The sequence below is a fragment of the Notamacropus eugenii genome, chromosome 7, assembly GCF_028372415.1.
Source record: "Notamacropus eugenii isolate mMacEug1 chromosome 7, mMacEug1.pri_v2, whole genome shotgun sequence".
Classification (NCBI taxonomy): domain Eukaryota; kingdom Metazoa; phylum Chordata; class Mammalia; order Diprotodontia; family Macropodidae; genus Notamacropus; species Notamacropus eugenii.
The window spans coordinates 34,230,322-34,255,273 of record NC_092878.1 but is presented as its reverse complement, the minus strand read 5'-3'; the positions used below and the strand labels follow the sequence as shown (position 1 = coordinate 34,255,273).

General features: G+C 38.2%; 1 protein-coding gene across 10 annotated transcripts in view; it reads left to right on the top strand.

Annotated features, from left to right (window-relative positions):
* Window positions 1-24,952, top strand: part of TTC7B (tetratricopeptide repeat domain 7B) — a 337,747-nt gene that overhangs the window by 114,955 nt on the left and 197,840 nt on the right. For 8 of the 10 annotated variants that reach the window (XM_072624950.1, XM_072624947.1, XM_072624954.1 and 5 more), the window contains 2 exons: window positions 9,181-9,259; window positions 21,932-22,104. The exons of 1 other annotated variant lie outside the window; for it this stretch is intronic. In XM_072624950.1, coding sequence (XP_072481051.1) covers window positions 9,181-9,259; window positions 21,932-22,104 — 252 coding nt within the window. The remainder of the gene's footprint in view (window positions 1-9,180; window positions 9,260-21,931; window positions 22,105-24,952) is intronic. One more of the 10 variants, XM_072624948.1, reaches the window with a different exon arrangement.

The following is a 24,952-nucleotide window of genomic DNA, read 5'->3' as shown; positions in this document are numbered from 1 at the left end:
TGCAGTCAGCACCATCTCAGCACATCTTAGGAGAATTGCAGTGAGTGAGGAGAGGTTAAGTGACTTGCCCTGGGTCACACAGTCACTATATGCCAGAAGCAGAAATTGAACCTAGGTTTTGCTAGTTTTGAGGCTAGCCTGACATATAGTGAATACTTAATAAGTGCTTGTTGATTTACTTAGTCTCTTCCTTTTCCACTTTTGGCTCAGACAAAATTACTAGGCTTCGTTTTGTTGTTGTTTTTTTGTTGTAGCCAAGTACGATTTGTTTTCCTTGAGGGCTTTCTCTCTCTTTGCCTCCTCTAGTTCAGACTCTCTCATTCCCCTTTGCTGTGCTCGCCCAGTCTCCTGTTTAATTTAATCTGCTTCTCCTGCTGTAATCTTTTATATTTTTAGCTTCATTTGCCCAGAACAGTTAAAAGTGTTTTTCATGAGATTCCTTGTCTATCTCCTGGACATCTTTGTTTGAGGTGTTGCCCTAATTTCACAAAATATTGAGTTCCCACCTTTCTCTCATGCTTCTTCTCTAGCTCAACAGCTCTTAAACTATTTGGTCTTAAAACCCCAACATACTCTTAAAAATTATTGAGGACTCCTCAGAGGGCTTTTGTTTATGTGAGTTATATCTATCAGTATTTGCCATTATAGAAGTCAAAATATTTTAGTATTATTATAAAAATAGTTTTGGCTTTAAGTACCCCTCTACTTAGAGAGTCTCAAGGACCCCCAGGAGTTTCCTGGACCACACTTTGAGAACCACCACTCTAGGGTATTGCTTTTTGAATCCTTAAGTCCAGAGCTTTAGAAAAGATGAAATTCCCAAATGTTAGGAGTTGTGTCTCCCCCTTTTAGTATGTAAGCATCTCTGAACTTTTCAGACTTACCTTTCTAAAATTTCTTTTGTCCACTTGGTTTTGAATTAAAAAGACATTTTACCTTTGTTTTCTTCAGAAAGAATACTTGGGGTCCCCAAACGCTGGCTGGGAGGATCAGGAGGCGAGGTGGGTGTGAGGAGAATATTCAGAGGTCAAGTCACTGGCTGGGAAAATGCCCAGAAAAGGGAAAAGAAATAAGACTATTGAAGGCTACTTTCTTGGAGAACAGGCATTTCCTCCCTTCCTTTCTGATGAGGAAGAACAATGGTTACCATCAGGCAAAGACACAGAAATCAAGGCTTCTGTGTTCCAGCCCACCCAAGGGCTCAGGCCATGGAAGAGCTCAAAAAGAATTTTGAAAATCAAGTTAGAGAGGTGGAGGAAAAACTGGGAAGAGAAATGAGAGAGATGAAAGAAAAGCATGAAAAGCAGATCAGCTCCCTGCTAAAGGAGACCCAAAAAAATGTTGAAGAAATTAACACCTTGAAAACTAGCCTAACTCAATTGGCAAAAGAGGCTCAAAAAGCCAATGAGGAGAAGAATGCTTTCAAAAGCAGAATTAGCCAAATGGAAAAGGAGATTCAAAAGCTCACTGAAGAAAATAGTTCTTTCAAAACTAGAATGGCACAGATGGAGGCTAAGGACTTTGCGAGAAAGCATGATATCACAGAACAAAGAGAGAAGAATGAAAAAATGGAAGACAATGTGAAATACCTCATTGGAAAAACAACTGACCTGGAAAATAGATTCAGAAGAGACAATTTAAAAATTTTGGGACTACCTGAAAGCCATGATCAAAAGAAGAGCCTAGACATCATCTTCCATGAAATTATCAAGGAAAACTGCCCTGAGATTCTAGAACCAGAGGGCAAAATAAATATTCAAGGAATCCACAGAACACCGCCTGAAAGAGATCCAAAAAGAGAAACTCCTAGGAACATTGTGGCCAAATTCCAGAGTTCCCAGGTCAAGGAGAAAATATTGCAAGCAGCTAGAAAGAAACAATTCAAGTATTGTGGAAATACAATCAGGATAACACAAGATCTAGCAGCCTCTATATTAAGGGGTCGAAGGGCGTGGAATAGGATATTTCAGAAGTCAAAGGAACTAGGACTAAACCAAGAATCACCTACCCAGCAAAACTGAGTATAATACTTCAGGGGAAAAATTGGTCTTTCAATGAAATAGAGGATTTTCAAGCATTCTTGATGAAAAGACCAGAGCTGAAAAGAAAATTTGACTTTCAAACACAAGAATGAAGAGAACCATGAAAAGGTAAACAGCAAAGAGAAGTCATAAGGGACTTACTAAAGTTGAACTGTTTACATTCCTACATGGAAAGACAATATTTGTAACTCTTGAAACATTTCAGTATCTGGGTACTGGGTGGGAGTACACACACACACATGCACACACGCACACATACATAGAGGCAGAGTGCACAGAGTGAATTGAAGAGAATGGGATCATATCTTAAAAAAAATGAAATCAAGCAGTGAGAGAGAAATATATTGGGAGGGGAAAGGGAGAAATTGAATGGGGCAAATTATCTCTCATAAAAGAGGTAAGCAAAAGATTCATTAGTGGAGGGATAAAGAGGGGAGGTGAGGGAAAAACATGAGGTCTACTCTCATCACATTCCACTAAAGGAAAGAATAAAATGCACACTCATTTTGGTAGGAAAACCTATCTCACAATACAGGAAAGTGGGGGATAAGGGGACAAGCAGGGTGGGGGGGATGACAGAAGGGAGGGCCTGGGGAGGAGAATGCAATTCGAGGTCGATACTCATGGGGAGGGATAGGATCAAAAGAGAATAGAAGTAATGAGGGACAGGATAGGATGGAGGGAAATATAGTTAGTCCTATACAACACAACTATTATGGAAGTCATTTGCAAAACTACACAGATTTGGCCTATATTGAATTGCTTGCCTTCCAAAGGGAAGGGGTGGAGAGGGAGGGAGGTAAAGAAGTTGGAACTCAAAGTGTTAGGATCAACTGTAATGTTCTTACCACTAGGAAATAAGAAGTACAGGTAAAGGGGTATAGAAAGCTATCTGGCCCTGCAGGACAAAAGAGAAGATGGAGACAAGGGCAGAGAGGGTTGATAGAAGAGAGAGTAGATTGGTCACAGGGGCAATTAGAATGCTTGGTGTTTGGGGGGGAGGGGATAAAATGGGAGAAAATTTGTAACCCAAAATTTTGTGAAAATGAATGTTAAAAGTTAAATTAAAAAAAAAAAAGAAAGAATACTTGTAAGTTGATCATTTCTGATAAAAATCATTTCCCTAATGGGGTTATGTATAACTTTATAAGATAAATTATCTTTGGATTGAAGATATTTTTGTTTTTTCTCGGTATGTTGTATTCCATTTCTTTTTTTCTTTTCTTGTTGATGGTGAGTAGTACTGAATAATTCTTGATCCTCACTAGATTCTTTAATATGTGATTTGTTTTTTCTTGACTCTAGAAATACTTACTCTTTCATATGAGTGTTCTGAAGTCTGGCAATCATATTTCCTGGTGAATTAAATGTGAATGTCTTCTGTGATATCATTCTATGGATTTTCTAGCTGTACTTAATCCTCTGATTCCATTCTGTATGGGAAATTTTCTTTTTTGGTTTTCTGAAATATGGTATTCAGGCTTTTGTTTGTTTTTTTTTTCCCTAGGAAGCTGGTGCTTCTTCACTTATTTCTCTGAATCTTGTCTCTTAGGTAAATTAAAAAAAAAATCCCTCACATAGTTTCATATTGTTATCTGTTGTCTTTAATAATATTCATTGTTGAATTTTTGAGTTCTATCTCCTATCCTTTTTTTCAGAGTATCTTTAGTTTTATTAAAGTTTTATGTCTTCTGTTATATACCAGTAGTTCTTGTTTTGAATTTTGCTTTAAGAACTCCAATTTCAATTCGTGTCTCCTTTTATTATTTCATTAGCCCTTCCAACCATTCTCAGACTCTGTATAATCATTTCATTCCTTTGTATGAGATTTTAGTTGAATTATTGGAGAATTTTCTTTCTTATGAATTTTTCTGCTGATATTATCTTACCATATAATATTTCTAAAATTATAAAAGAAAATTTTCTTTGTTCATTTATTCTGACTACTGATTTTTGCATGGAGTTTTTTTTTTATTTCCTTTCTTTTAGTTACTCTTTTAATTATTTGGCATATTTCAAGGTGATGAGAGTAAGTTGGATTTATAGCTGTCTTGCCAGAAGTCTTTCTGAAAAGTCTTTTAGACATCCCCTGGTGATTTAACATGTTATTAATCTCATTGTAATTTTGTATATCCCTTGGTGCAGGGGTTGGCAAACCTTAGCCCACTAGTCACATCTGGCTTATTGCCTCTTTTTTTGTATGGCCCAGCTAAGCATAATTTTTACATTTTAAAATAAACTTTTATTGTATTTAAAAATTAAAAACCATTCCATGCAACAAAAAGGCAGGAAGCCAGATTTGAGCCTTGACTGTAGTTTGCCAATCCTTACCTTAGTGTTTGTATCATAAAACCGAAAAATTTTAAAGGTTTTTAAAAAGCATCCAAAACGCTATATCCATGTAAGTAAATGTGCCAGATATCATTTCTTGCATTATTTGCTTACTTGACTTCATAGAACTTTAAGAAGTAATTTTAATCTTTGTTGCCATCTCTGCCAGAAGTTAATTTAAGATTGTTTAAAAGGAAAATTTGTTTACTGGTGGGGAAAAGAGACAGTATAGTAGAAAGAGCAGCAGATTGGGATTCAGTAGACCTGAGTTTTAGTCAAGGCACTACTCCCAACCAGCTGTGTGTCCTTGGAGAGATCGTTCTCTGTGCCTTAATTTTCCAGTTTATAATTGTGGGTTAGATCATATGAGTCCTAAGGTCTTTTTCTGCCCTTAAACTTCTATGATTTTAAGTTTCTGATTTTATCCCCTTTAGTCTGTCCAGTTTATTATTTAATAATGAGGAGTCTGTCCAGTTTATTGTTTAATAATGAGGCGTTCCCAGTGTTCTTCCACCAGAGGGCCTCCGTCCTGCATGGGAGAAACCATCCTGTGAATGAGAGGGGAGTTTGATTTCTTCATTGATCATTTGCCTGCCAAAAAAGCTGTTTCCCTTTTTTTCGTTTAATAAGCAGGAAACCTGTTTGTTTATATGTGTCACCTAGTCCATTCTTACTTTGCCCCCCTGCCCCCTTTGTATCCCACAACCAAGATCAAGTTATTTTAGTAACTTTGCCAGCATTATATTTTCAAATGTTAAGTATAAGTAAAGCTTCATAGTATAATAAAATGAGCACTATTAATTAAGAAACTTGGGTTTTAGACATAGTCCATCCACTAGTAACTTGGTGCCACTGGTAAACAAATCACTTCTCTGCTTTTCATTTTGCCTACCTCTTTTAGGAATGGGGTTAGACAAGATGGACTAAAGATCCTGTAAAAATTCATTATCTTGAAAGGGCTTAAGGTTATAGAACACTATTTGCACTTTTATGTTATCCTTCTCTTCTGGAATTATGCTGAAGAATTTTGTCTAACTTAATCTGAAAAGGCAATATTATGTAAACTTTAGTCTGTGATTTCATTGGTACAGGGAATTTAATCTAAGTTTACCACCAGTTAGGCCAGATAATCTCTAAGATCTATCTACTTCATTCTAAAATTCTGTGTTTTTTTTGCTGTATGATAAGGCCATTTTTTGAAAATATGATTGTCTTTATGCATGCAACAATGATCGACATTTTTCCAGCCTAGGATAGCTGGTATTATTTGTTGATAAAAGCAAATTTGCAAGTCTTTAAAATCAGAGGAATCATGGGTTCTTAGAATTGGAAGGAATCAGTGGGACTATCAGATCCACTCCTATTGAAGCATCAGTCTCCTCTATAGTACCCCAAGCCAAAGGATCATCTAGCCTTTGCATGAAGACCCATTATAATGCAAAGCTCATTATCTGAATCAACCTAATCCAGTAATTGCTAAGATATTCTTCTAGTTATTGAGGTGGTATTTACCACCCTTTAACTTCTAGACATTTTGTCCTTGGTTTGCTAGAAGGGACTTTAGGGGTCATTGAGGCTATCTCCTCATTTTACAGATAAAGAAACTGAGGCCCTAGAGAGAGCAGATGGTTTGCCCAAGATTATACAGGTACTAAACAGCAGAACTGGAATTTGAACTCAGATCTTCTGATTCCTAATCCATTCTGCTTAATTGTCCCACTGTGTCTTCTTTTCCACAGATCACATATCCTCATTTCCTTCAGTTTCAATAGATCCTTGTTATGGCATAATATGAAGTCACCTCACTATTTTTGTCATTCCCCTTTGGTCACACTTCATCTTGTTAATATCCTTCTGAAATAGGGTATTAATAACTGTTACAATATCCAAAGGTGGTCTGACTGGGCCAGAATGGAGTGTACTGTGATCTCTTTTATTCTGGCTTGTTTCCTCTGGACCTCAGTATCTCCATTTGTAAAATAGAAGGACCGAATTATATTAGCTCTAAGACTACTTTTAACTTTGGCATTTTATGCTTAAATATTGGATGGATTAGGATATGATCATCTTGGGGTAATCTTATATGTGAACTGATTGCAGTTTTGTAGCTAAGGCTCAGGTTGGTTGGTTGGTTGTTGTCCTTCGTTCTCGAAGAGGACCAAAATAACATCCGTGATAAAGTGAAGTTTCAGTGTGTCCAGCTGTGGCTGATCAGACCAATACGAGCTCGGAATGCTCTACCACAGGTTGGGCACAGGTAGTCCGTATGAATAGTTGCAACGGATGCTTCAAATTTGCGCATCCTACATTTACTTTGTGCTGTCTCAATTCTGCTTTACTCATAAAGCACAGAACCCTTTCTGATGTGGGCATGCCATGCTGAGCGGTCCTGTCTCCCATGTTGCACAGTCAAATCCAAAATTCTTGAGTGAGACCTTGAGATTGTCCTTGTATTGCTTCTTCTGACCATCTTGTGATGACCTGCCCCATGTGAGTTCTCCTTAGTCTTTTTGGCAAGTGTACATTTTGCATTCGAGCAACGTGACCAACCTATCGGAGTTGTGCTCTCTGAAGCATAGTTTGAAGACTTGGCAATTCAGCTCGAGCAAGGACTTCAGTGTCTGGTACTTTATTCTCCCAGGTGATCCTCAGAATCTTCCCAAGACAGTTCACATGGAAGCCATTCACTTTCCTGGTAGACTATCCATGTTTTAATGGCATCCAACATTGAGGTCAGCACAACGGCTCTGTAGACCTTAAGGCTCAGGTACCTTCAGCTGCATATGAGGTTATAGTATAAACATTGGAGGTTAAATTTGAATGAAACCTTCCCAGAGTCCAACTCTTATGTCCTTTTGTTTCTACTGAAGATCGTACTTCATTTCTAGTAAAGCAGTTTGGCAAAACACCTATCTTTATGAGACTTGAATTCATTCTATTGCCTTCTTACTACCTTCTTTTTAACAAACTCACTTTTTACTGTGGTTTCTTCTTTTGACCCATAGTAGTTTGCTTAAGACATCAACAATTACCTTGTACCAAATATGCTTGATTCCCTACATAAGCCATCGTGGAAACCAAATGAAAAAGAAGTTAGAAGTGAATAGTAGCATAAAAAGAGTGTCCCAGACTTTCACTGACTGATTTCCTTTTTAGCCCCTTTCCCCTCTGCATTTCCTTTAGATCTGCTCTGGGTCTTTTTCATTTTTATGCTATTTTGAACGTTTTGATCCAGTGTCATATGTGGATGAGAAGGGAATGAGAATGTTTTTATACCTGTAATGATCAAGAGTTGTTTTTAAACTTGTTATTCTGTACGTCCTTTGAAAAAGATATGAGTCTGAGATATCATAGTTTCACACATCAACGTCAATAACTTGCATTCAGAAGAAATTTAGTATCGTTATTTGGTTTCAGGTTCCATCCTTACGAGCAGCTTATACACATCATCAGATTACAACATATACTGTGGCTAAATTCAGAGCAAAGGAAAGGCCTAGAAAATGATACCAGTTGAAATGGCCCTTCTTAGAGTTTTAGGAAAAGGAAAACAAGCCAGTCTTGGTTATAGTTGTAACCTGTTTATATGGTATGGTGTTGGAAGAAAAATAGCAATTTTGTCTTTTAGCACAATAAGTCACTTGAAGTTATTACATAGAGTGTGTATTTGAATTAAAATGGGATTTGTTCTGCTCTCAATCATTATACTCTCTGTTTATTATACTAGTTAAAAAAAGACCTTTGATCCAATTATTCAGTCAGCCAGTATTTGTTACAGGTCTACAAAGACAAAAAGGAAATAATGCCTGACCTCAAGTAGTTGACTTTCTGAGGGACTAGACAACATGCACATATATAGATATACACAAAGCAAGATTAAAGATGTAGGAAAAGGCACTGACAACTGTGTATGTGTGTGTGGTGGAGGAGTGAGGGAGATGGGCTGAAAAAAAAAATAGACCTCATGCAGAAGGTGAAATTTGAGCAGAGTCTTTAAGGAAATGTTAATTGCAAGAGGTGGTGTTAAGAAGGAAGAACCTTCTAGCCATGGGGACAGCTATGGGTGGGAGATGGAGTATCTTGTGTTCAACCAGGCTGGTGGTTTTTAGGCATAGAGTGTGGAGGAGAGGGATCTGTAAGAAGTCTGGAATAGCAGTCGGGGCCCAGGTTGTGAAAGGCTTTAAGCCAGACAGAAGAATTCAGATTTGATTCAGTGCAGAATCTTGTCATTGCTCTTTGGTAAGATGTTTGCTCTGAAGGGCAATGCTCTTAATGAAGTGGGGGAGTATTTCCTCAGTTAGAGCCCTGACTTTTCATGCATCTCAGACTGTTTTTATGCTACCATGTATCTACTATTGAATCTTCTGCCCACATCCTTTATCTATAATCTTGTGTTCTTTTTGGCTCATGTAGCCACTTAGTAACACTTAAACAGGGAGGCAGGTATGAGTAACTTCCAGTAGAACTACAGGAAGAATATTGTACCATGGAAAGGTAAGTGTGGAGACATCCTGGGGAATCTTATATAACTGCCTCAGTTAGGACTGGTTTTCAGGTTTTGATTTAATCCTGCAGATTTCCTTTGGTTATCTGCACTGAAGTTTCAAAACATGACGCTGTTAGCCCTAGATCATTATTTTTTGTGGGACCACTGTAATAAAAATGAATAGTTTGCACAGGAAAACTGCTTGCTTAGACTTTGGTTAACAGCTTTTACTTAGGAAAATTGTGTTTAAATGTGAATCTACAATTGTTTAATAATAATACACACCACATGGAAACCATATCAAATTCTGTGTGCATACAGGAACTTGACGAGAGGAGTCGGTAGATTTAGAGAGATTCTAAGAGCTGTTGAAACAAGAACCACACAAAACCTGCGAATGGTAAGTTTGGCTTATTGACTGTTAAAAATCAGTAGAAGTTAGATATAAAATATATATCATACAGTTTGTTATGGCACACATTTGCGTGTATCCTGAAGTAAGGTCAGGTATAGAGCAACTAGATTCAAATGTAGGGTCAATTTTAGTTCTGTCTTGAGGTATCAGTATATTTAATGAGGTTCTAATGTATATGAATTTATTCAACAAACATTAAGTGCCTATTATGTTTGGAACGCTGAGAGAGCAAACGTTTAGTGTCTACTTATGACATGGGTCGCAGAAGTGATGCAAAGTTTATACAAAACACTTACCTTTACTCTCAAGTAATTATACTTTAAAAGTCTGCAGAAAGTCTCTGTGTGTGTGTGTGTGTGTGTGTGATATGTATACGTATACCTGTACAAATTTATAGTTCAGTAGTCTGTGAATACTGCATATATGTACACTTTTCACAGTATTTACATAACATTCACAGTATTTACACAGTATTTTAACAGTCAAAAAGTCGGGGTGTGTGTGTGTGTGTGTGTGTAGACAGAGACAGAGTTAGTGCACATGGGGTATCCATACATTCTTAGACCATAAATGTATACAAATATGTGTATGCAGTTTTCATAGACTATTGACTGTATAGTGTCTCTGTGTGTATGTGTGTATGCATATGTATAGATAGATATAGATATACATAGATATAGACAGATAGACAGATAGATGTGTGTGTGTATAACCAAATGGGAGTGATCAAATTTAGCATCAGCATGTTGACTCTGGAGGATTACCGTGAAATTTTACTGATTTATTTGTTTTTATAATTAGTGGCACAGAAACATGAATGTAGCTGTTTAAAATAAGAGGCTGCTTGGCTCACCTCTCCATTTATTTATTCCCTCTCTTTTTTGAGGGTGTTAAAAAAATGATTATTTGCTAGCTTTATTTTCCCAGCAGCTCCTGGTCTGTGGTGGCTTCTGTTCCCCAAAGACTGTACCAATGATAATAGCTCATAATAGGCTTAAACCAATATGAGTAGATTGAAATGTCTGGTTTTTCCTCTCACTGTCTAGGACATCTTCTACCTTCTTCACAGACCTATCATGAATCCTTTCACTGCAGCACAAGAGTGTTAGGTGAGGAGGCATCACTCAGAGGTTCTCTCTCCCTCTTGGAGGGAGCTTTCAGAGTTTTGTTGCCCAGAGCATCTTAGGAATGGGTCAGATGACCTTTGGTGCTTGATGCAGTCCTAACTGGAGGGTTGAGGAGGGGCGTAGGTGAGCCTAAATGTGCTTCTCTCTAGTGAAGGCTCCTGTTGCTTTGAACTTCTTTTTCACTTTTGGAGTCAGCAGATTTGATTCAGTCACCGCTTTTCCATTTCCATTTTAAAGTCCCTTTACTGGTCTGGGCTTTACACTTTCTAAGTGTGAAATCATTCTATAGATGTGAAGCACCATCAGCATCGTCACAGTTATTAGCAGCAATAGGGAAATCAGTACAATCATATTCATACTACCTACTTCACGAGAGTTTTGTGAGGATCAAATGAGGCAATGCATGTAAAATACTTTGTTATATACTTTGTGAGGGCAGGGACCATGTCTTAGCCCTCTTTGTATTCCTCTTAACATGTAATATAGTGACTTGCACACAGCAGCTATTTAATAAATGTTTATTATATTGAGCTGTCTGGCAACATAGTAAATACTTGCTTCATAACATTTATGTATTTATTAAGTTCTAAAGGAACACTTCAATTAGGAAGAATTCTTTAAAAATAAGTAGAAAGAACAGCATATAATATGGACAAACATTGTTACCATGGGTTCTTTTTCTCTTAAATTTATTTCCCCCAATATATTCCATAAAATTTCTCACTTGGTCAGTGTGTAACGGCCTTCAGAGATTTCTATTCATTATTAAAATGGCAAATGTTTTCATAGCTTTTTAAAAAGGATAATGAAAACCCAGGTTTTCAGAATTGATTAAATGTGGAACATAATCATGATCCACACATAATTATTATTTCATTAGGGTAGATGAATTCCTTTTTTCCCCCTTGGAGGATGAACATTGAGTCCTACCAAGAATATTCTCTGGCTAATAATTTCAAACTTGGTTACTGGCAAATGTTTCCCATTCCAGTCTAAAGGACTTGTATTTCTGTTTTCTTCTCAGCTTCTTTTGCCTCTTTGAGGATTTGATATGAAATACTTTAGCTTAGAAGTAATCAAATAGTGAGAGGAAATCTTATTAACCATTTTAGTTGAGGAGAGAGACTTGTAGGGCTAACGTAGAAAAGTTAGTTTTTTTCAGTACCTTTTTTTAATAGCAGGCCAAAGTCAGATATAAATATAAATTGGTTAATTTTAAATAGCCTTTAATCATTGTTAGAAATCCAAAATTCTGCTTCATTTGTGAATAGATCTCTGTGCTATCTTATTGTTCACTTACTGTAATTGACCTTGGTTAAGTTATTCATACCTCTGGTCCTGTATTTACTGGTCTTTGTCAGGTAGACGTTAGGCCATTTTTAACATCAACTATGACAGTACTATACTATTTTTAAAATGAATTAGCTAATATCTCCAAATTGAGTCTTCATATGCTTTCCTTAGGGTGGGATGATGCCAGAACAAAAGCTCCTTTAGGAAAAAAAAATTGCTTCTTTTTCATGATTCAACTTAGATCTGATCTTCTTACTTTTTAAAACCCTTTTCTAGGTTATACATGTTCAGTTTTTCAGTCATGTCTGACTCTTCATGACGCCATTTGGAGTTTTCTTTTTCTTTTTTTTAATATGTTAATTTTATTTATTTTTAGTGTTCTACAATATTATCATATAACTTAGATATTTTTCCCCCTACCTACCCTCTACCTCCCCTCTCCCTCCCCGAGATGGCATACAGTTCTATATAGGATCTATACATGCATTCCTATTAAATACATTTTTCACTGTAGTCATGCTGTGTAGAAGAACTAAAATGAATGGGAGAAATCATATAACAAAGCAAAACATAATAGACACACACACAAATGATCTGCTCCATTCTGCGATTGAATTCCATGGTTCTTTCTCTGGACGTGGAAGGCATTTTGCCTTAGACGACCATTGGGATTTTTTTTTTAAGTCCTTGCATTGCTACGAAGTTCCAAGTCTACCAGAAAAAACTCTTGCACACTATGATTGTAAAGTTCTCCTGGTTCTGCTCCTTTCACTCAGCATCAGGCCATATAAGTCCTTCCAGGCCTCTCTGAAGTCTTCTTGTTCATCATTTCTTATAGCGCAATAGTATTCCGTTACATTCATAAACCATAATTTATTCAACCATTCCCCAATTGATGGCCATCCTTTTGATTTCTAGTTTTTGGCCACTACAGAGAGTGCTGCTACAAATATTTTTGTATATGTGGGACCCTTTCCCATTTTTATGATCTCTTGGGGATACAATCCTAGAAGCCATATTGCTGGGTCAAAGGGTATGCACATTTTTGTAGCCCTTTGGGCATAGTTCCACACCACTCTCCAGAATGGTTGCATGGGCTCACAGCTCCACCAACAATGAATTAGTGTTCCAACTCTCCCACATCCTCTCCCATTTGGAGTTTTCTTGGCAGATACTGGAGGGGGCTGCCATTTTCTTCCCCAGCTCATTTTACAGGTGAGGAAACTGAGGCAAACAGGGTTGAGCGACTCGCCCAGGGTCACACAAGGGTCTGAGGCTGTATTTGAATTTACGAAGATGAGTCTTCCTCCTGACTTCTGACTTGACATTCTATCCACTGTGCCACCTAGCTGTTCCAGATTATGTATAGGTGTGATGTAATAGAAAGTATTCTGAACTCAGAATTGGAAAACCTGAGTTTAAGATCTATTTCTCTCTTTTTTTTGAGTCCAGTGTTCTTTCCACTATGCTATTCTTTTTTTTAAATTTAATTATTTTATCTGTTTTCAGTGTTTGACAATCTCTTCCATGTATCTTAGATTTTTTTCTTCTCCCTCCCTCTCATTCCCCACTCTCTCTCCATTCCCTCCCTGAGACGGCATACAATCTTGTATAGGTTCTACACATACATTCCTATTAAATGCATGTTGCATAGAAGAATTAATATGAATGAATGGGAGAAATCATTAAGACCTATTTCTGTCACAGGCTTTATGGTGTAGTTATTTAACCTAAGTTTTCTCATCTGTAAAATGTGGATCATCACCCTTGTATGTACCTTATTCATAGGGTTGTTAGTATCAAATGAAATTATTACTGTGCAGTTTTTGGAGCACTTTAAAACTATGGAACATGTGATACATGGGATTTCCCACAGTTTTTACATTTTTGTTTTACTTATTTGTGGTGAACCTTAGAGACACTGAATTTTGGAGAGGAAAGGACCTTAGAAATAGAGCTATTTCAGGGTTTCCAAATAGGACTTTGTATTAGTAAAATGTCTTGGTGGTCTCCCAGTAACCTCTGTACCCTTCACAGTGTCATTGTGTGAGTTTTCACCAGCTCTGGGCCAGGGACCCACAACTGGGGAGGAGTAAGATGAGAGAAAAAGAGAAAGTAAAGGAGTCAGCTTGGTTAAGCTCATATGTAAGTTTAAAGAAGTCAAGGTGTTGAGAGGAAAGGCTTTGTGGACTAGTGAAAATTTTGCCTGAGGCTGATGCATGGGTCTGCAGACTAGCTTTTGGGAAACACTGATTGATTCAGTCCAACCTTTTATTTAATAGATAAGGGAACTGAGTCCCAAAGAGAAAAAGTTAACTGGTCAGTTAGTGGCAGAACTGGGCCTTGAACCCTAGTCTCCTCCCTCTTATTCTGATTTTCTCTTTATTGCAAACTATAGCTTAAAGGTGGCCCAGGTATAAAAAGACAAGGAAGGGCCCTCAGTATCTGGATGACAGCTAGCTCCAGGAGCCGTTCCTTTCCTTTGTTCTTTATCAAGGCAAGCATGAGCACCAGTTGGCTCTTTGGGGCCAGTTAGAAGAGGGTATGGTCTTTTAGTGGGAAATGAGGAGAATGTGTCAGGTAGAAGTTTCTGGAACCCTTGAAATCTCCCTGTACCTATTGGGGATAGCATGTGGGAGGTTTTTTTTTCACTCGGTATTTATTCTTTGGTTAGTGAGAGGAGGTTATTCTCTGCTGGCCTTAGCTTCCAAGGGAAGTCATTAGTTTATATGACTGAAATGGGATCAGAATGGAACTGTAATAGAAGGTTTAAGGAAAACAGTGTGGGAGCTGTTTAATTTCTCAAAATTGCATTCATATCATATCTTTGCAAAGACCTCTGTAGGGGCTAGCAAATATGCATTTACTTTGAAAATTTTATAGATATTTAAAAGCCATTGGGACTTACTTAGAAATGATAGGAGAAACGTTGTCATTACCTAGTGGTTATCAGAAACCACTAAGCCAGTGATTTGGTTGCGTTTAAGTTTCCATGTGGTGCTTTAAAAGATTTCAAATTGATGGAAACCTAAAGATAATCCTTTTTTTGAGGTTTTTATTATTAGAAAACTCATTTGAATAGAAAATCAGCCTCTTGTATGGACTAGAAAGAAATGAAATTCTGACTTTTAGGGAGTGTTCTAGATTAGTACCTTCAACATACAGTAGTAGTGGCTTAGTATGTATTTGGTTAATTGGCAAATATTTTTAAAAAATCTTCATTGCAGGGTTTTAGGTGGGAAATGAAAGTGATGCAAAACCAAAAGGTATTCATAAAAGGATAATTAAAAAATACTCACCCAGTGTAGTAGTTATGCAATGACCCTCATAACTTAAGAAGATAGAATGTCTTAAAAGGGTTAGCTTGATGAGTAGGGTTTGAATTGTGAAGGAAAGTTGATACTATCAACATAGACCCCCCAAAACAAATTCAAGCAAGACAGAAATTAGAAGTCACTGTGAAATTGCTGACTCGAAGCTCTCAGTATTGCATACAGTCTTTGTTCCTTTGTCAGATAGTCTTGGGTTGACTGTCCGTGTTTCTCCATTGCCCAGTGTTTTTAATGATAAGATTTTTTTGCCCCTCTCATATTATAGAAAAAAAATCTGATGGTAAAGTAAACTAAATGAAATTCAGCAAACTTTTGTTGAATGCCTATAAAAATAATGATGCCTACAAGTATCAGAAGAACCATAGGAAGCAGAGTTAGGAATCTGTCAACTTACTGTCTGTCACAGAATCTCAGAGTTAGGAAGGATCTTGGGCAATTTAATTGAGACTCTAATGACAGAAAATCCCTTCTACAGTATCTCAGTAAGCAGTCATTCGCCCTTTCCTTGAGAACCACTATTTTCCTAGGCAGCTTATTCCACTTTTGGATACTTTTAATTATTAAGAAATTTTTTTCCTTACCTTGAGTTGAAGTCTGCCTCCCTACAACTTCTAATCATTGTCCTGGTTCCACCCTCTGGAGCCAAGAAGAAATCTGTGTAACTTGTTCTGTTTAACCATTTCCCATCTAACCTTTCAGATACTTGAAAGTGGAGTAGCACTTTCATATCATCCCTGAATTTTCTATTATGATAATTCCTCTAAAGTCTTCTCTTCTTCAGGTGAAACATGTTACTTTTCCCTTGGAAACCTCAATTTCCTTATCTGTAAAGTAATGAAGGCCTTGGACTAGATGGTCTCTAAAGTCCTTTTCAGTGCAAACGTTCTGTGATTGTGTGAACATTGTGTGGATACCATATGGAAGATTAAAAGATGGATGTATACAAGAATCTCAGCAATCAAAGTTGTGGAGGGATTCTGGTCTGGAACTGTGAAGGCAGTCTCTAGCTAAGAATTGGAGACAACAGTAGCTCCCATTTTTATAACCTGTTATGGTTGATGAAAGTTTTTTTTTTTTAACAACCCTGTGAAGTAATAAGTAAAAGAACTGTTATCTCCATTTTACAGGTGAGTAAATAAAATCCTCAGAAATTTAGAGTGGTTCTTAGCATCATCAGCTAGTGAGTGACAAAGGTAGAATTTGAACCCAGGTCTTCTGACTCCCAAGTCTATTGCTTTTTCAACTACATAGCATGATCTCATCATGCCTGCTGTGTAGATATGCTGTATCAGATGCTGAAATGATGTGTTAGTCCACAAATACCCTGGGCCTGGCGCTGTTTTAGTTACTGTGATATGAAAAGAATATCGAAGAATGTGGTCCTTCTCTGAATGAGCCAATAGTCAAGAGTGGAAAGGTAAGATCCATTTAAGTATTTTAACAATGAATAACTTTTAAGGATCTCAAGAGAGAAGAAATACTCATGTTTATTCATTAATTAAAACAACTTTTATTAACTTCCTCCTGTATATGTTTTTTTTTTTTTAGTTCCCAGTCTCTTTGAGCTTTTTTTTATGGTGTCAATTTAAATAGTTTTTATTCTCCAGGACAAGAATTACATTTCCACTTGTTTACAGTACTGATAAAGTGCAGTGTTTTTCACTTTTCTCCCTTCTGCACACATTCAAGTATTCAGAATGCCCAGATTTACACAGTAGCTTAAATGTTACTTTTAAACTGCTACTGCCTTGGCTACAAATTTTGAGTCCTTCAGTTTTTGGAAAAGCTGTGTGGAATGCTCTTTCTTCTGTTGTTTAGTTCACCTCTTAAATGGTGGGTCCAGAAGCTCCAGATGGGGCTGCTCCTCCACCCCCTGGGAATCCACCAGGCCTGCCTCCTGGCATGCCCCCTATACTCTGGTACAGCTTAGTAAAGATGGGCTTGCAGACCTTCTCCAACTCTTTCTGCTGATGCTCAGATTCTTCCTTCTCAGCAGTCTGGTTCTTATCCAGCCAGTTGATTATTTCATTACATTTGTCAAGGATCTTCTGTTTGTCTTCATCACCAGTTTTGCCTTGCAGTTTTTCATCCTCCGCGGTAGCCTTCATGTTGAAAGCATAAGATTCAGGAGAATTCTTGAAAGACACCTTGTCTCTCTGCTTCTCACCCTCAGCCTCCTGGGCCTACGGTCAATGTCTTCCTTACTTAGATGTCCTTTATCGTTGGTGATGGTGGTCTTGTTCTCCTTGCCTGTGCTCTTATCCATAGCAGAAACACTGAGAATGCCATTTGCATCAATGTCAAATGTTACTTCAATCTGAGGAACACTTCTGGGTGCTGGGGGGATTCGTGTGAGCTCAAATTTGCCAAGCAGGTTGTTATCCTTTGTCATTGCCCTCTCACCTTCATAAACCTGAATAAGCACACCAGGCTGATTGTCCGAATAGGTGGTAAATGTGTATATCTGCTTGGTGGGGATGGTGGTATTACGTTTGATCAGAACCGTCATAACTCCACCAGCAGTTTCAATTCCAAGGGAAAGAGGAGTGACATCCAACAGCAACAAGTCCTGCACATTCTCAGATTTATCTCCAGACAAAATGGCAGCCTGGACAGCTGCACCATAAGCAACAGCCTCATCAGGATTGACACTCTTGTTGAGCTCCTTGCCATTGAAGAAGTCTTTCAAAAGCTTCTGGATTTTGGGAATTCGAGTGGAACCACCCACCAGGACGATGTCACGAATCTGTGATTGGCATCTCTTAAAGCCTTTTCCACAGGGTCCAGTGTGCCACAAAAGAGGTCAGCATTCAGCTCTTTGAAATGAGCTCAAGTGATTGATGTATAGAAGTCGATACCTTCATAGAGGGAGTCAATCTCAATACTGGCCTGGGTACTAGAAGAGAGGGTGCGTTTTGCACGTTCAGAAGCGGTGCGAAGATGGCGAACAGCCCTCTTGTTCTCACTGATGTCCTTCTTGTGCTTTTGTTTGAGCTTAACAATGAAATGATTGACCATTCGGTTGTCAAAGTCCTCCCCAACCAAATGGGTGCCCCCAGCCATGGACTTGACCTCAAAGATGCCATCTTCAATGGTAAGAATGGAGACATCAAAAATACCTCCTCCAAGGTCAAAGATCAACACATTTCTCTCAGCACCAACCTTTTTGTCCAAGCCATAAGCAATAGCAGTAGTAGTTGGCTCATTGATGATGCAGAGCACATTGAGACCAGCGATGGTTCCAGCATCTTTGGTGGTCTGATTGGGAATTATTGAAATAGGCTGATACTGTGACTGTGGCATTTGTGACAGTCTTCCAAAGGTAAGCTGCAGCAATTTCTTTCATCTTGGTCAAGACTGTAGAAGATACTTCTTCTGGATAGAAACTTTTGGTCTCCCCTTTTTACTCTACTTGGACCTTAGACTTGCTGCATCATTCACCACTGTAAAAGGCCAGTGCTTCCTGTCTGACTGTACAAATCTGCCACCAATCAGACATTTGGCATCAAAAACTGTGTTGGTGGGGTTCATTGCAACTTGATTCTTTGCAGCATCACCGATTAAACTTTCTGTCGGTAAAGGCAATATAGCTGGGGGTGGTCCTGTTTCCTTGGTCATTAGCAACGATCTCCACTTTCGCATCTCGGAAGACTCACATACAGGAGTAAGTGGTGCCAAGATCAGTGACAACTGCTGGTCCCTTCAACATGGTTGCTAGGGAGTTGGGGAGTCGTAGCTGACTGCTGTGGAGAAAGAAGGGCTGCTGCTGCGCTGAGTCCTCTTTGAGCTTTTTGTAGCATTTAATGATGGTGACACCTCATACTTCTCAGTATTCTCTCCCTTCTTCCTTGGCTTGTGTGATACTGCTCTCTCCTAGTTTGCTTTCTGCCTATCACACTTTTCCTTTTCAGGCTCTTACTGATTAATCTTTCTCATCCATTCATTTAAATGTGGGTGCCCAGTAGAGTTACGCTCCAGGCCCTTTTCTTTTATATTCCCTACACTTAAAATATCATCTACTCATATGACTTCAGTTATTGTTTCAGTCGGCATGACTTTTACATCTGTGTATCCAATCAGTGTTTCTTCCTTGAGTGTTAGTCCATATGTCCAGCTGCCTGCTGGACAGTGCAGCATGAGACAGTGGAAAGAGTATTGGCTTTTGTGTCATAGGAATTGGATTCAAATTTTATCTCTAATGCTTAGTGATGGTGTGACTTTGGGCAAAATGTGTAATCTTTGGACCTCAGTTTCCTTTTTTTTTTTGTCTTTTAAAAAAGTTTTATTGATGTGTTTATTTTACATTGCAAACATTTATGAATTACTCCAACTCAATGAGAGAGGTCTGTTGTAACAAAGTAAAATGGTTAAGCAAAACTAATAACATAGTGACCTTATCTGAAAGTGTAGGCAACATTCCATATCTGTAACAGCCCCCAAACTTTGTTTTCTTAAAAAAATCCTGTTTTAATGAACCAGTATCTATTCTCTCTCCTACCCCTACCCAATGGGAAAATAAGAAAGAAAAACAAATTTCTTGGATAGTCAAGCAAAGCACGTTCCCTCATTAGCTGTATACAAACATGTAGTATATGTGACAGTCTGTACCCAGTATTACCTCTCAACTTTCTATCAGGAGGTTGATAGTATTTTTCATCATTGATTCTTTGGGTTTATGAATCATCATTGTGTTGAGTATAATTCTTAAGACTTTCAAAATGGTCTTTACAATGTTGCTCATATTATATAGAAAGTGTTTTCCTGTGCAACCAAGTGGCACAGTGAATAGAGTGCTTGGCTTGGAATCAGGAAATCCTGAGTTGAAATGTAGCCTAAAATATTTACCAGATGTGACTGTAGGCAAGTCACTTAACCTCTGTCTGCCTCAGCTTTCTGTGAGTGCACACAGTAGGACCTGTGTAAGCAGTATTCAGGTTTTTGTGATATGTAGTCGAAGAGATGATATTTGTAAAGCACTTAGCACAGTGTCTGGCACATAGTAAGCATTTAATAGATGCTTGTTCCCTTTCCTCTGTCATCAGTTTATGAAAGTCTTTGTTCATTTTTATGATATTGGTGTTATAGTATATTTGTTCTTCTGTTTCTGCTGACCTCATTCAGTGTAAATTCATGTAAATCTTTTCCTCTTTGAATTGATGTTTCTTCATTTCTTATGCTACAAAAATTTTCTTCATATTCATATTCCACAAGTTGTTCAACCATTCTTCAAATGATGAACTTCCCTTTAGTTTCCAGTTTTTTTGTCACCTCAGGAAGAGCTGCTACAAATATTTCTGTACATACAGGACTTTTCCTTTCTCTTTCATCTTTTGTGAGGTTAGGCATAGGATTGGTATTGCTAGGTCAAATAGCATGTGCTATTTGTTAACTTTTTGGGTACAATTCCAAATTGCTTTCCAGAATGGTTATATCCATTCACAGACCCACCAATGATGCATTGTTTTCACCCACCCCCTCTTAGATTTATCATTTTTCTTGTTTGTCATCTTTACCAATCTGAAGTGTGTGCAGTGGCATTTCAGAATTTCTTTAGTTTGCATTTCTCACTTTAGTAATGATTTGGGCATTTTTTCATATGGCTGTAGTCTAGTTTCTTCTGTTGAGAACTGCCTATTCCTATCCTTTGACCATTTATTAATTGGGAGATGGCTCTTGTTCTTATAAACTGAAGCAGTTCCTTACATAGTATGGAAATCTTTCCAGAAGAGAGGCTCTGAGCCCCTTTGAAGAATGGATTGGAATGCACTAGGCACACTGGGGCTAGAGGTTAGTTTAGGCAGGAGTATGTGTGAATACAGTGTCAGAGGTGGGAGATCACAGAGAGTTTTTGAGGGACAAATACAGAGAAGAAGAATGTGAAATAACCCAGAGAATGGATGGTGCTGGTTGTGAAGGGCCTTGATTGCCTAACAAATTGTATGAGCCTTATCTAGGCATAGAGAGTCATTGAAGATTTTTGAATAGAGGGAATACACCTCCCTGTGGCTGTGCATGAAGGAGGCTGATTTGGCAAAACTTTCATTTGCACTTGATTAGAAAACACTTGCACTTTCTTTCTCATTTGTCAATAGTTTGAGAAATGAAGTTGGACACTGTTTCATTTGTTATAAGTAAGTTGTGTATGGTTCAAATGAGGCCATGAAATATATGGAGTTATAGTAGGAAAAAGGAGCATCAGTTTATTCAAGGATAACTGACAGCAGGAAATGGTGAAAATCCTCCAGTGTGTCTTGAAAAGTAGGTATAAGATTGTAATGATTCCTCTGAGCTTTTGATGGAATTTCCATTCCAGTGCATTGTTAACTCTTGGTGGGCTTGTATGCTTAAAAAGTTACAAGTCCACTTAATGGTGATTACCAATTTCTTTCCAGAACTATCTTTATGAAAGCAGTCACTGATTGGATCAGTAGAAGCCTGGTGATGCTAGTCATTCTAACAAAAAAATTTTTGGGGGCCACTGGGCAGTCAGGGGAAGAACACTGGGCTTAAGGGGCTCTGGAGTCTGTCCTGGCTTTGTGTCTGGCTGTGTGGCTTTGGGCAGTTTAATGTAGTTCAATTCAACAAGCAAGTATTAAGCACCTCTTCTGTTTAGCACTGTGCTAAGTGCCTGGTATACAAAGACAGAAAATGAAACATGCACTGCCTTCAGGAGCTTAACACTCTACATTATAAGTTAACCTTTATGAGGCTTAGCTTTCTCACTTGTGCAATGGGAATAATAATACTTGGCACTGTCCGCTTCCTGTGGGCTGTTAGGATCCAATGGAATGACATTTAAAGTACTGTGTAAACTGTAAGACTTTCACTGTTATTAGGAGCAAGTTTCTGTTGTAAGCCAGTGTCAGTGTAGAATTACCAACATTTGTTTTCTGTTTCATCCGCAGACGATAGCCAGGCAGTTAGCAGAAATTTTGTTAAGGGGTATGTGTGAACAGAGCTACTGGAATCCTCTGGAGGATGCTCCATACCAGTCACCCCTTGATGATCCTCTCAGGAAAGGAGCCAATACGAAAAGCTACTCTCTCCACCGACGAGCCCGAGTATACACAGGAGAAAAGTATGGGAGTTCTTTGTCTTCTCGTTTTACACACTTGTTATTAGGAGATGGGAGTAAGAAATCTCTTGATAATTTTAAAATCTGGTTTTTTCTTTAAAAAAAAGCAAAGAAGGCCAGGTATGGTGACTCAGTAATCCTTGCTGTTGAGGAGGAGGTTGGTGGATTGCTTAAGCTCAGGAGTTCTGAGTGACTTATATTATGGCTTAAGCCGATTGGGTCTCCACACTGTCTGACAAAATACTGAAGCCCTAAAAGGTATTTTGGTTGACAGAGGGGGGAAGGTAATACTAAATTAACTTAAGAGGTGAACTAGCTCAGGCTAGAAATGGAACAGGTCAAAATTTCTGTGCTGATCACCAGTGGGATCTGGCCTTTTGAATAGCTGTTGTACTTTCTCCCTGTTTGAGAGAGGGAGACCCAGAGTCAGAAAAAGGGGAGGGAAGGGCAAGAAGAGAAAGTCACTTCATTGCATTATTAATTTAACTTCAATGGCTATTTTTATATTAATTTATTCACTCAACAAATACTTTTTGAGCATGATTGAGTGGGTAGAGTGTGATTATATAGGGATTTGAGTGTCTTTCTGTTGCCCTTGCACATCTTCATCTGTCTCTGAAATTCTTATCTCTAGCATGCTGAAGGTAGTGCCTCAGTAAGTAATAATACCTCAGGGAGTAGCAAAGTTCATTGACCCTATGTTAACACTTTTTCTCTTAAGTAAATTGATATTCTGAGTCAAAAGATACTTTAAACTAGGTTATCTGTGAGAGAAAGTTAGGAAGTAGGAGAGAAATGATTTTTAAGTGACAGGTGATACTGAAATTTAAAATTTTCTTTTCACATTTCAGATTTGGAGGCCTTTGGGTTGGGGGAGGTGGGTGGGTGGGGAAGGATGTGGGCAGTTGCTTTAAGCTTTACTCCCTTCTCCAGTCTTCCCACAGGGTTTTCGGTAACAGCCTCACAGTCTTGTACTTCCAATTTAGGGGAAGCAAGGGAAAGGCAGATTAGAAGGGAGGGGACTGGAGACAGCTAGACCCAGTAGACTACAGAAGGTGTGGACTAGTTTTTTTCTCCCCACAGCCCATCCTTTAATCCTTTGTCCGCTCTGGCCCTCCACTAAATTATTCTCATTCTTGTTATGAAAGTGGCACTGGATTCTCAGAGGCCAGGCCAACAGAGACTAAGCTCTGACAGGACCTCTCTGGCTAAAGATTCTAAGTAGAGGCACAGGGATGAGCTAAGTATCTGTTATAGAAGGATCAGGTTAGCTGAGTCCAGAGAGACTCCTCAGCAGAATACTAGCCACCAGAAGATGAACATGAAACTGCCTCCTGATGCTTGGAGGGGTTGCTAATTGTATGTGTAGAAAGAGTGATCACATTGATGAAAATACAGATCTCTTGGAATATTTGAAGAAGTCTAGCCAGGTAAGGTTTAGAGAAACCTCTGAGTGAATAGGGAGGGAATTAGGAAAGGAGTAAATATGGTCCATCTGTATCCTTTGCATCTTGCCTATTTTCCATTCTGACACAGAATGCAGAACAATTAGCCAAGATTAGTATTGTAATTAAGAATTTGCTTTACCATATTTTTACAAAATGCTACATTCACAGAATGTTAGAATTGGAACAGATTCTGGAATCCAGTCTTTTCATTTTTATAGATAGAGAAGCAAGCTCAGAAAAGTTAGCTTAACCAGGGTCACACAGCAACTAGAACCGATTCAGTCACAGGTCTTCCAGCTCCAAAACTACTATTCTTTCTGATGCACTATGTGTTAAACATTGAAGAATGCCTTCAGACTTGAAACACTCTAGAATGTAGCAGCTGAGACAGTAGGGCAGAGAGTCAATTTGTGGGTGACATCTGAAAAATATCTTGTAGCACTCAGGAAAGAGATTGTATTTCTCAAGGCTTTTAATCCCTGTAAACCTGCCTTGACATTTCTCTTTGGTAGCCTCTTTTTCAGTTTGCCATTGATTCAGACGGATGAGCAATATATTCTGAGCTTTTCTTCTAGACTGATTTAATTTAGTTTGATACCCTCCCCCTTCCCATTACTATCTTAAAACATAAACTTGTTTATTAGTTTGCTCCCTCAAAAGCTTTTTCATATGTTCTTCATCTTCTGAGTTAAAATTCTGGCCCTTTGTTATTATGAATGACTGCCTATCTACAAAGTTTGAAGAGGTTTGAGATTTTTTTTAATTGCCATTTTTAAAATGAAAAGAGGTAGTTCTGAGTACTGACTTGAGAGTTGGAAGACATGAGTCTTTTTTTTTTTTTTTACAAGTACATATATAATTTTATTGATAAATTTTGTTTTTACAACAGCTACGTTTCTGAATATATTCCTCTATCCTGTCGAACCTAGCAAAGTATAATAAAGAAGAAATAAAAGATAAACAGAAGTAATTCAACAGCCCAAGCTAAATGTCAATGGGTTGTAAAAGAATATGTGATATTCCACGTGCATCAAGTCCCTCACTCCTAAAAGGAAGGTAGAGGGCAACACTTCACCCTTCCCTAAGTCACACTTCTTGGTATTTCTAATTACACAACATTCCGGGGTTGTTGTTGCTGTTGCTTCCATTTACATTGTAACATTCACTGTGTATATTATTTCCCTGGTTCTCCTTGTTTCATTCTGCATCGGTTCATATAAAAGACGGGAGTTATTAACTCATTTTGTTATAAACCTTGCTATGTGACCTTGGTTAAGTTTCAAGAGTGTGGAATAGTCTAAGGACTTGGATTCAGATTTTAGCTCCCCCACTTACTTGCTGCACAGGTTTGGGCAAGTCATTCTCTAGCCTTAGTTTCCTCCATCATAAAATGAATGGAAATT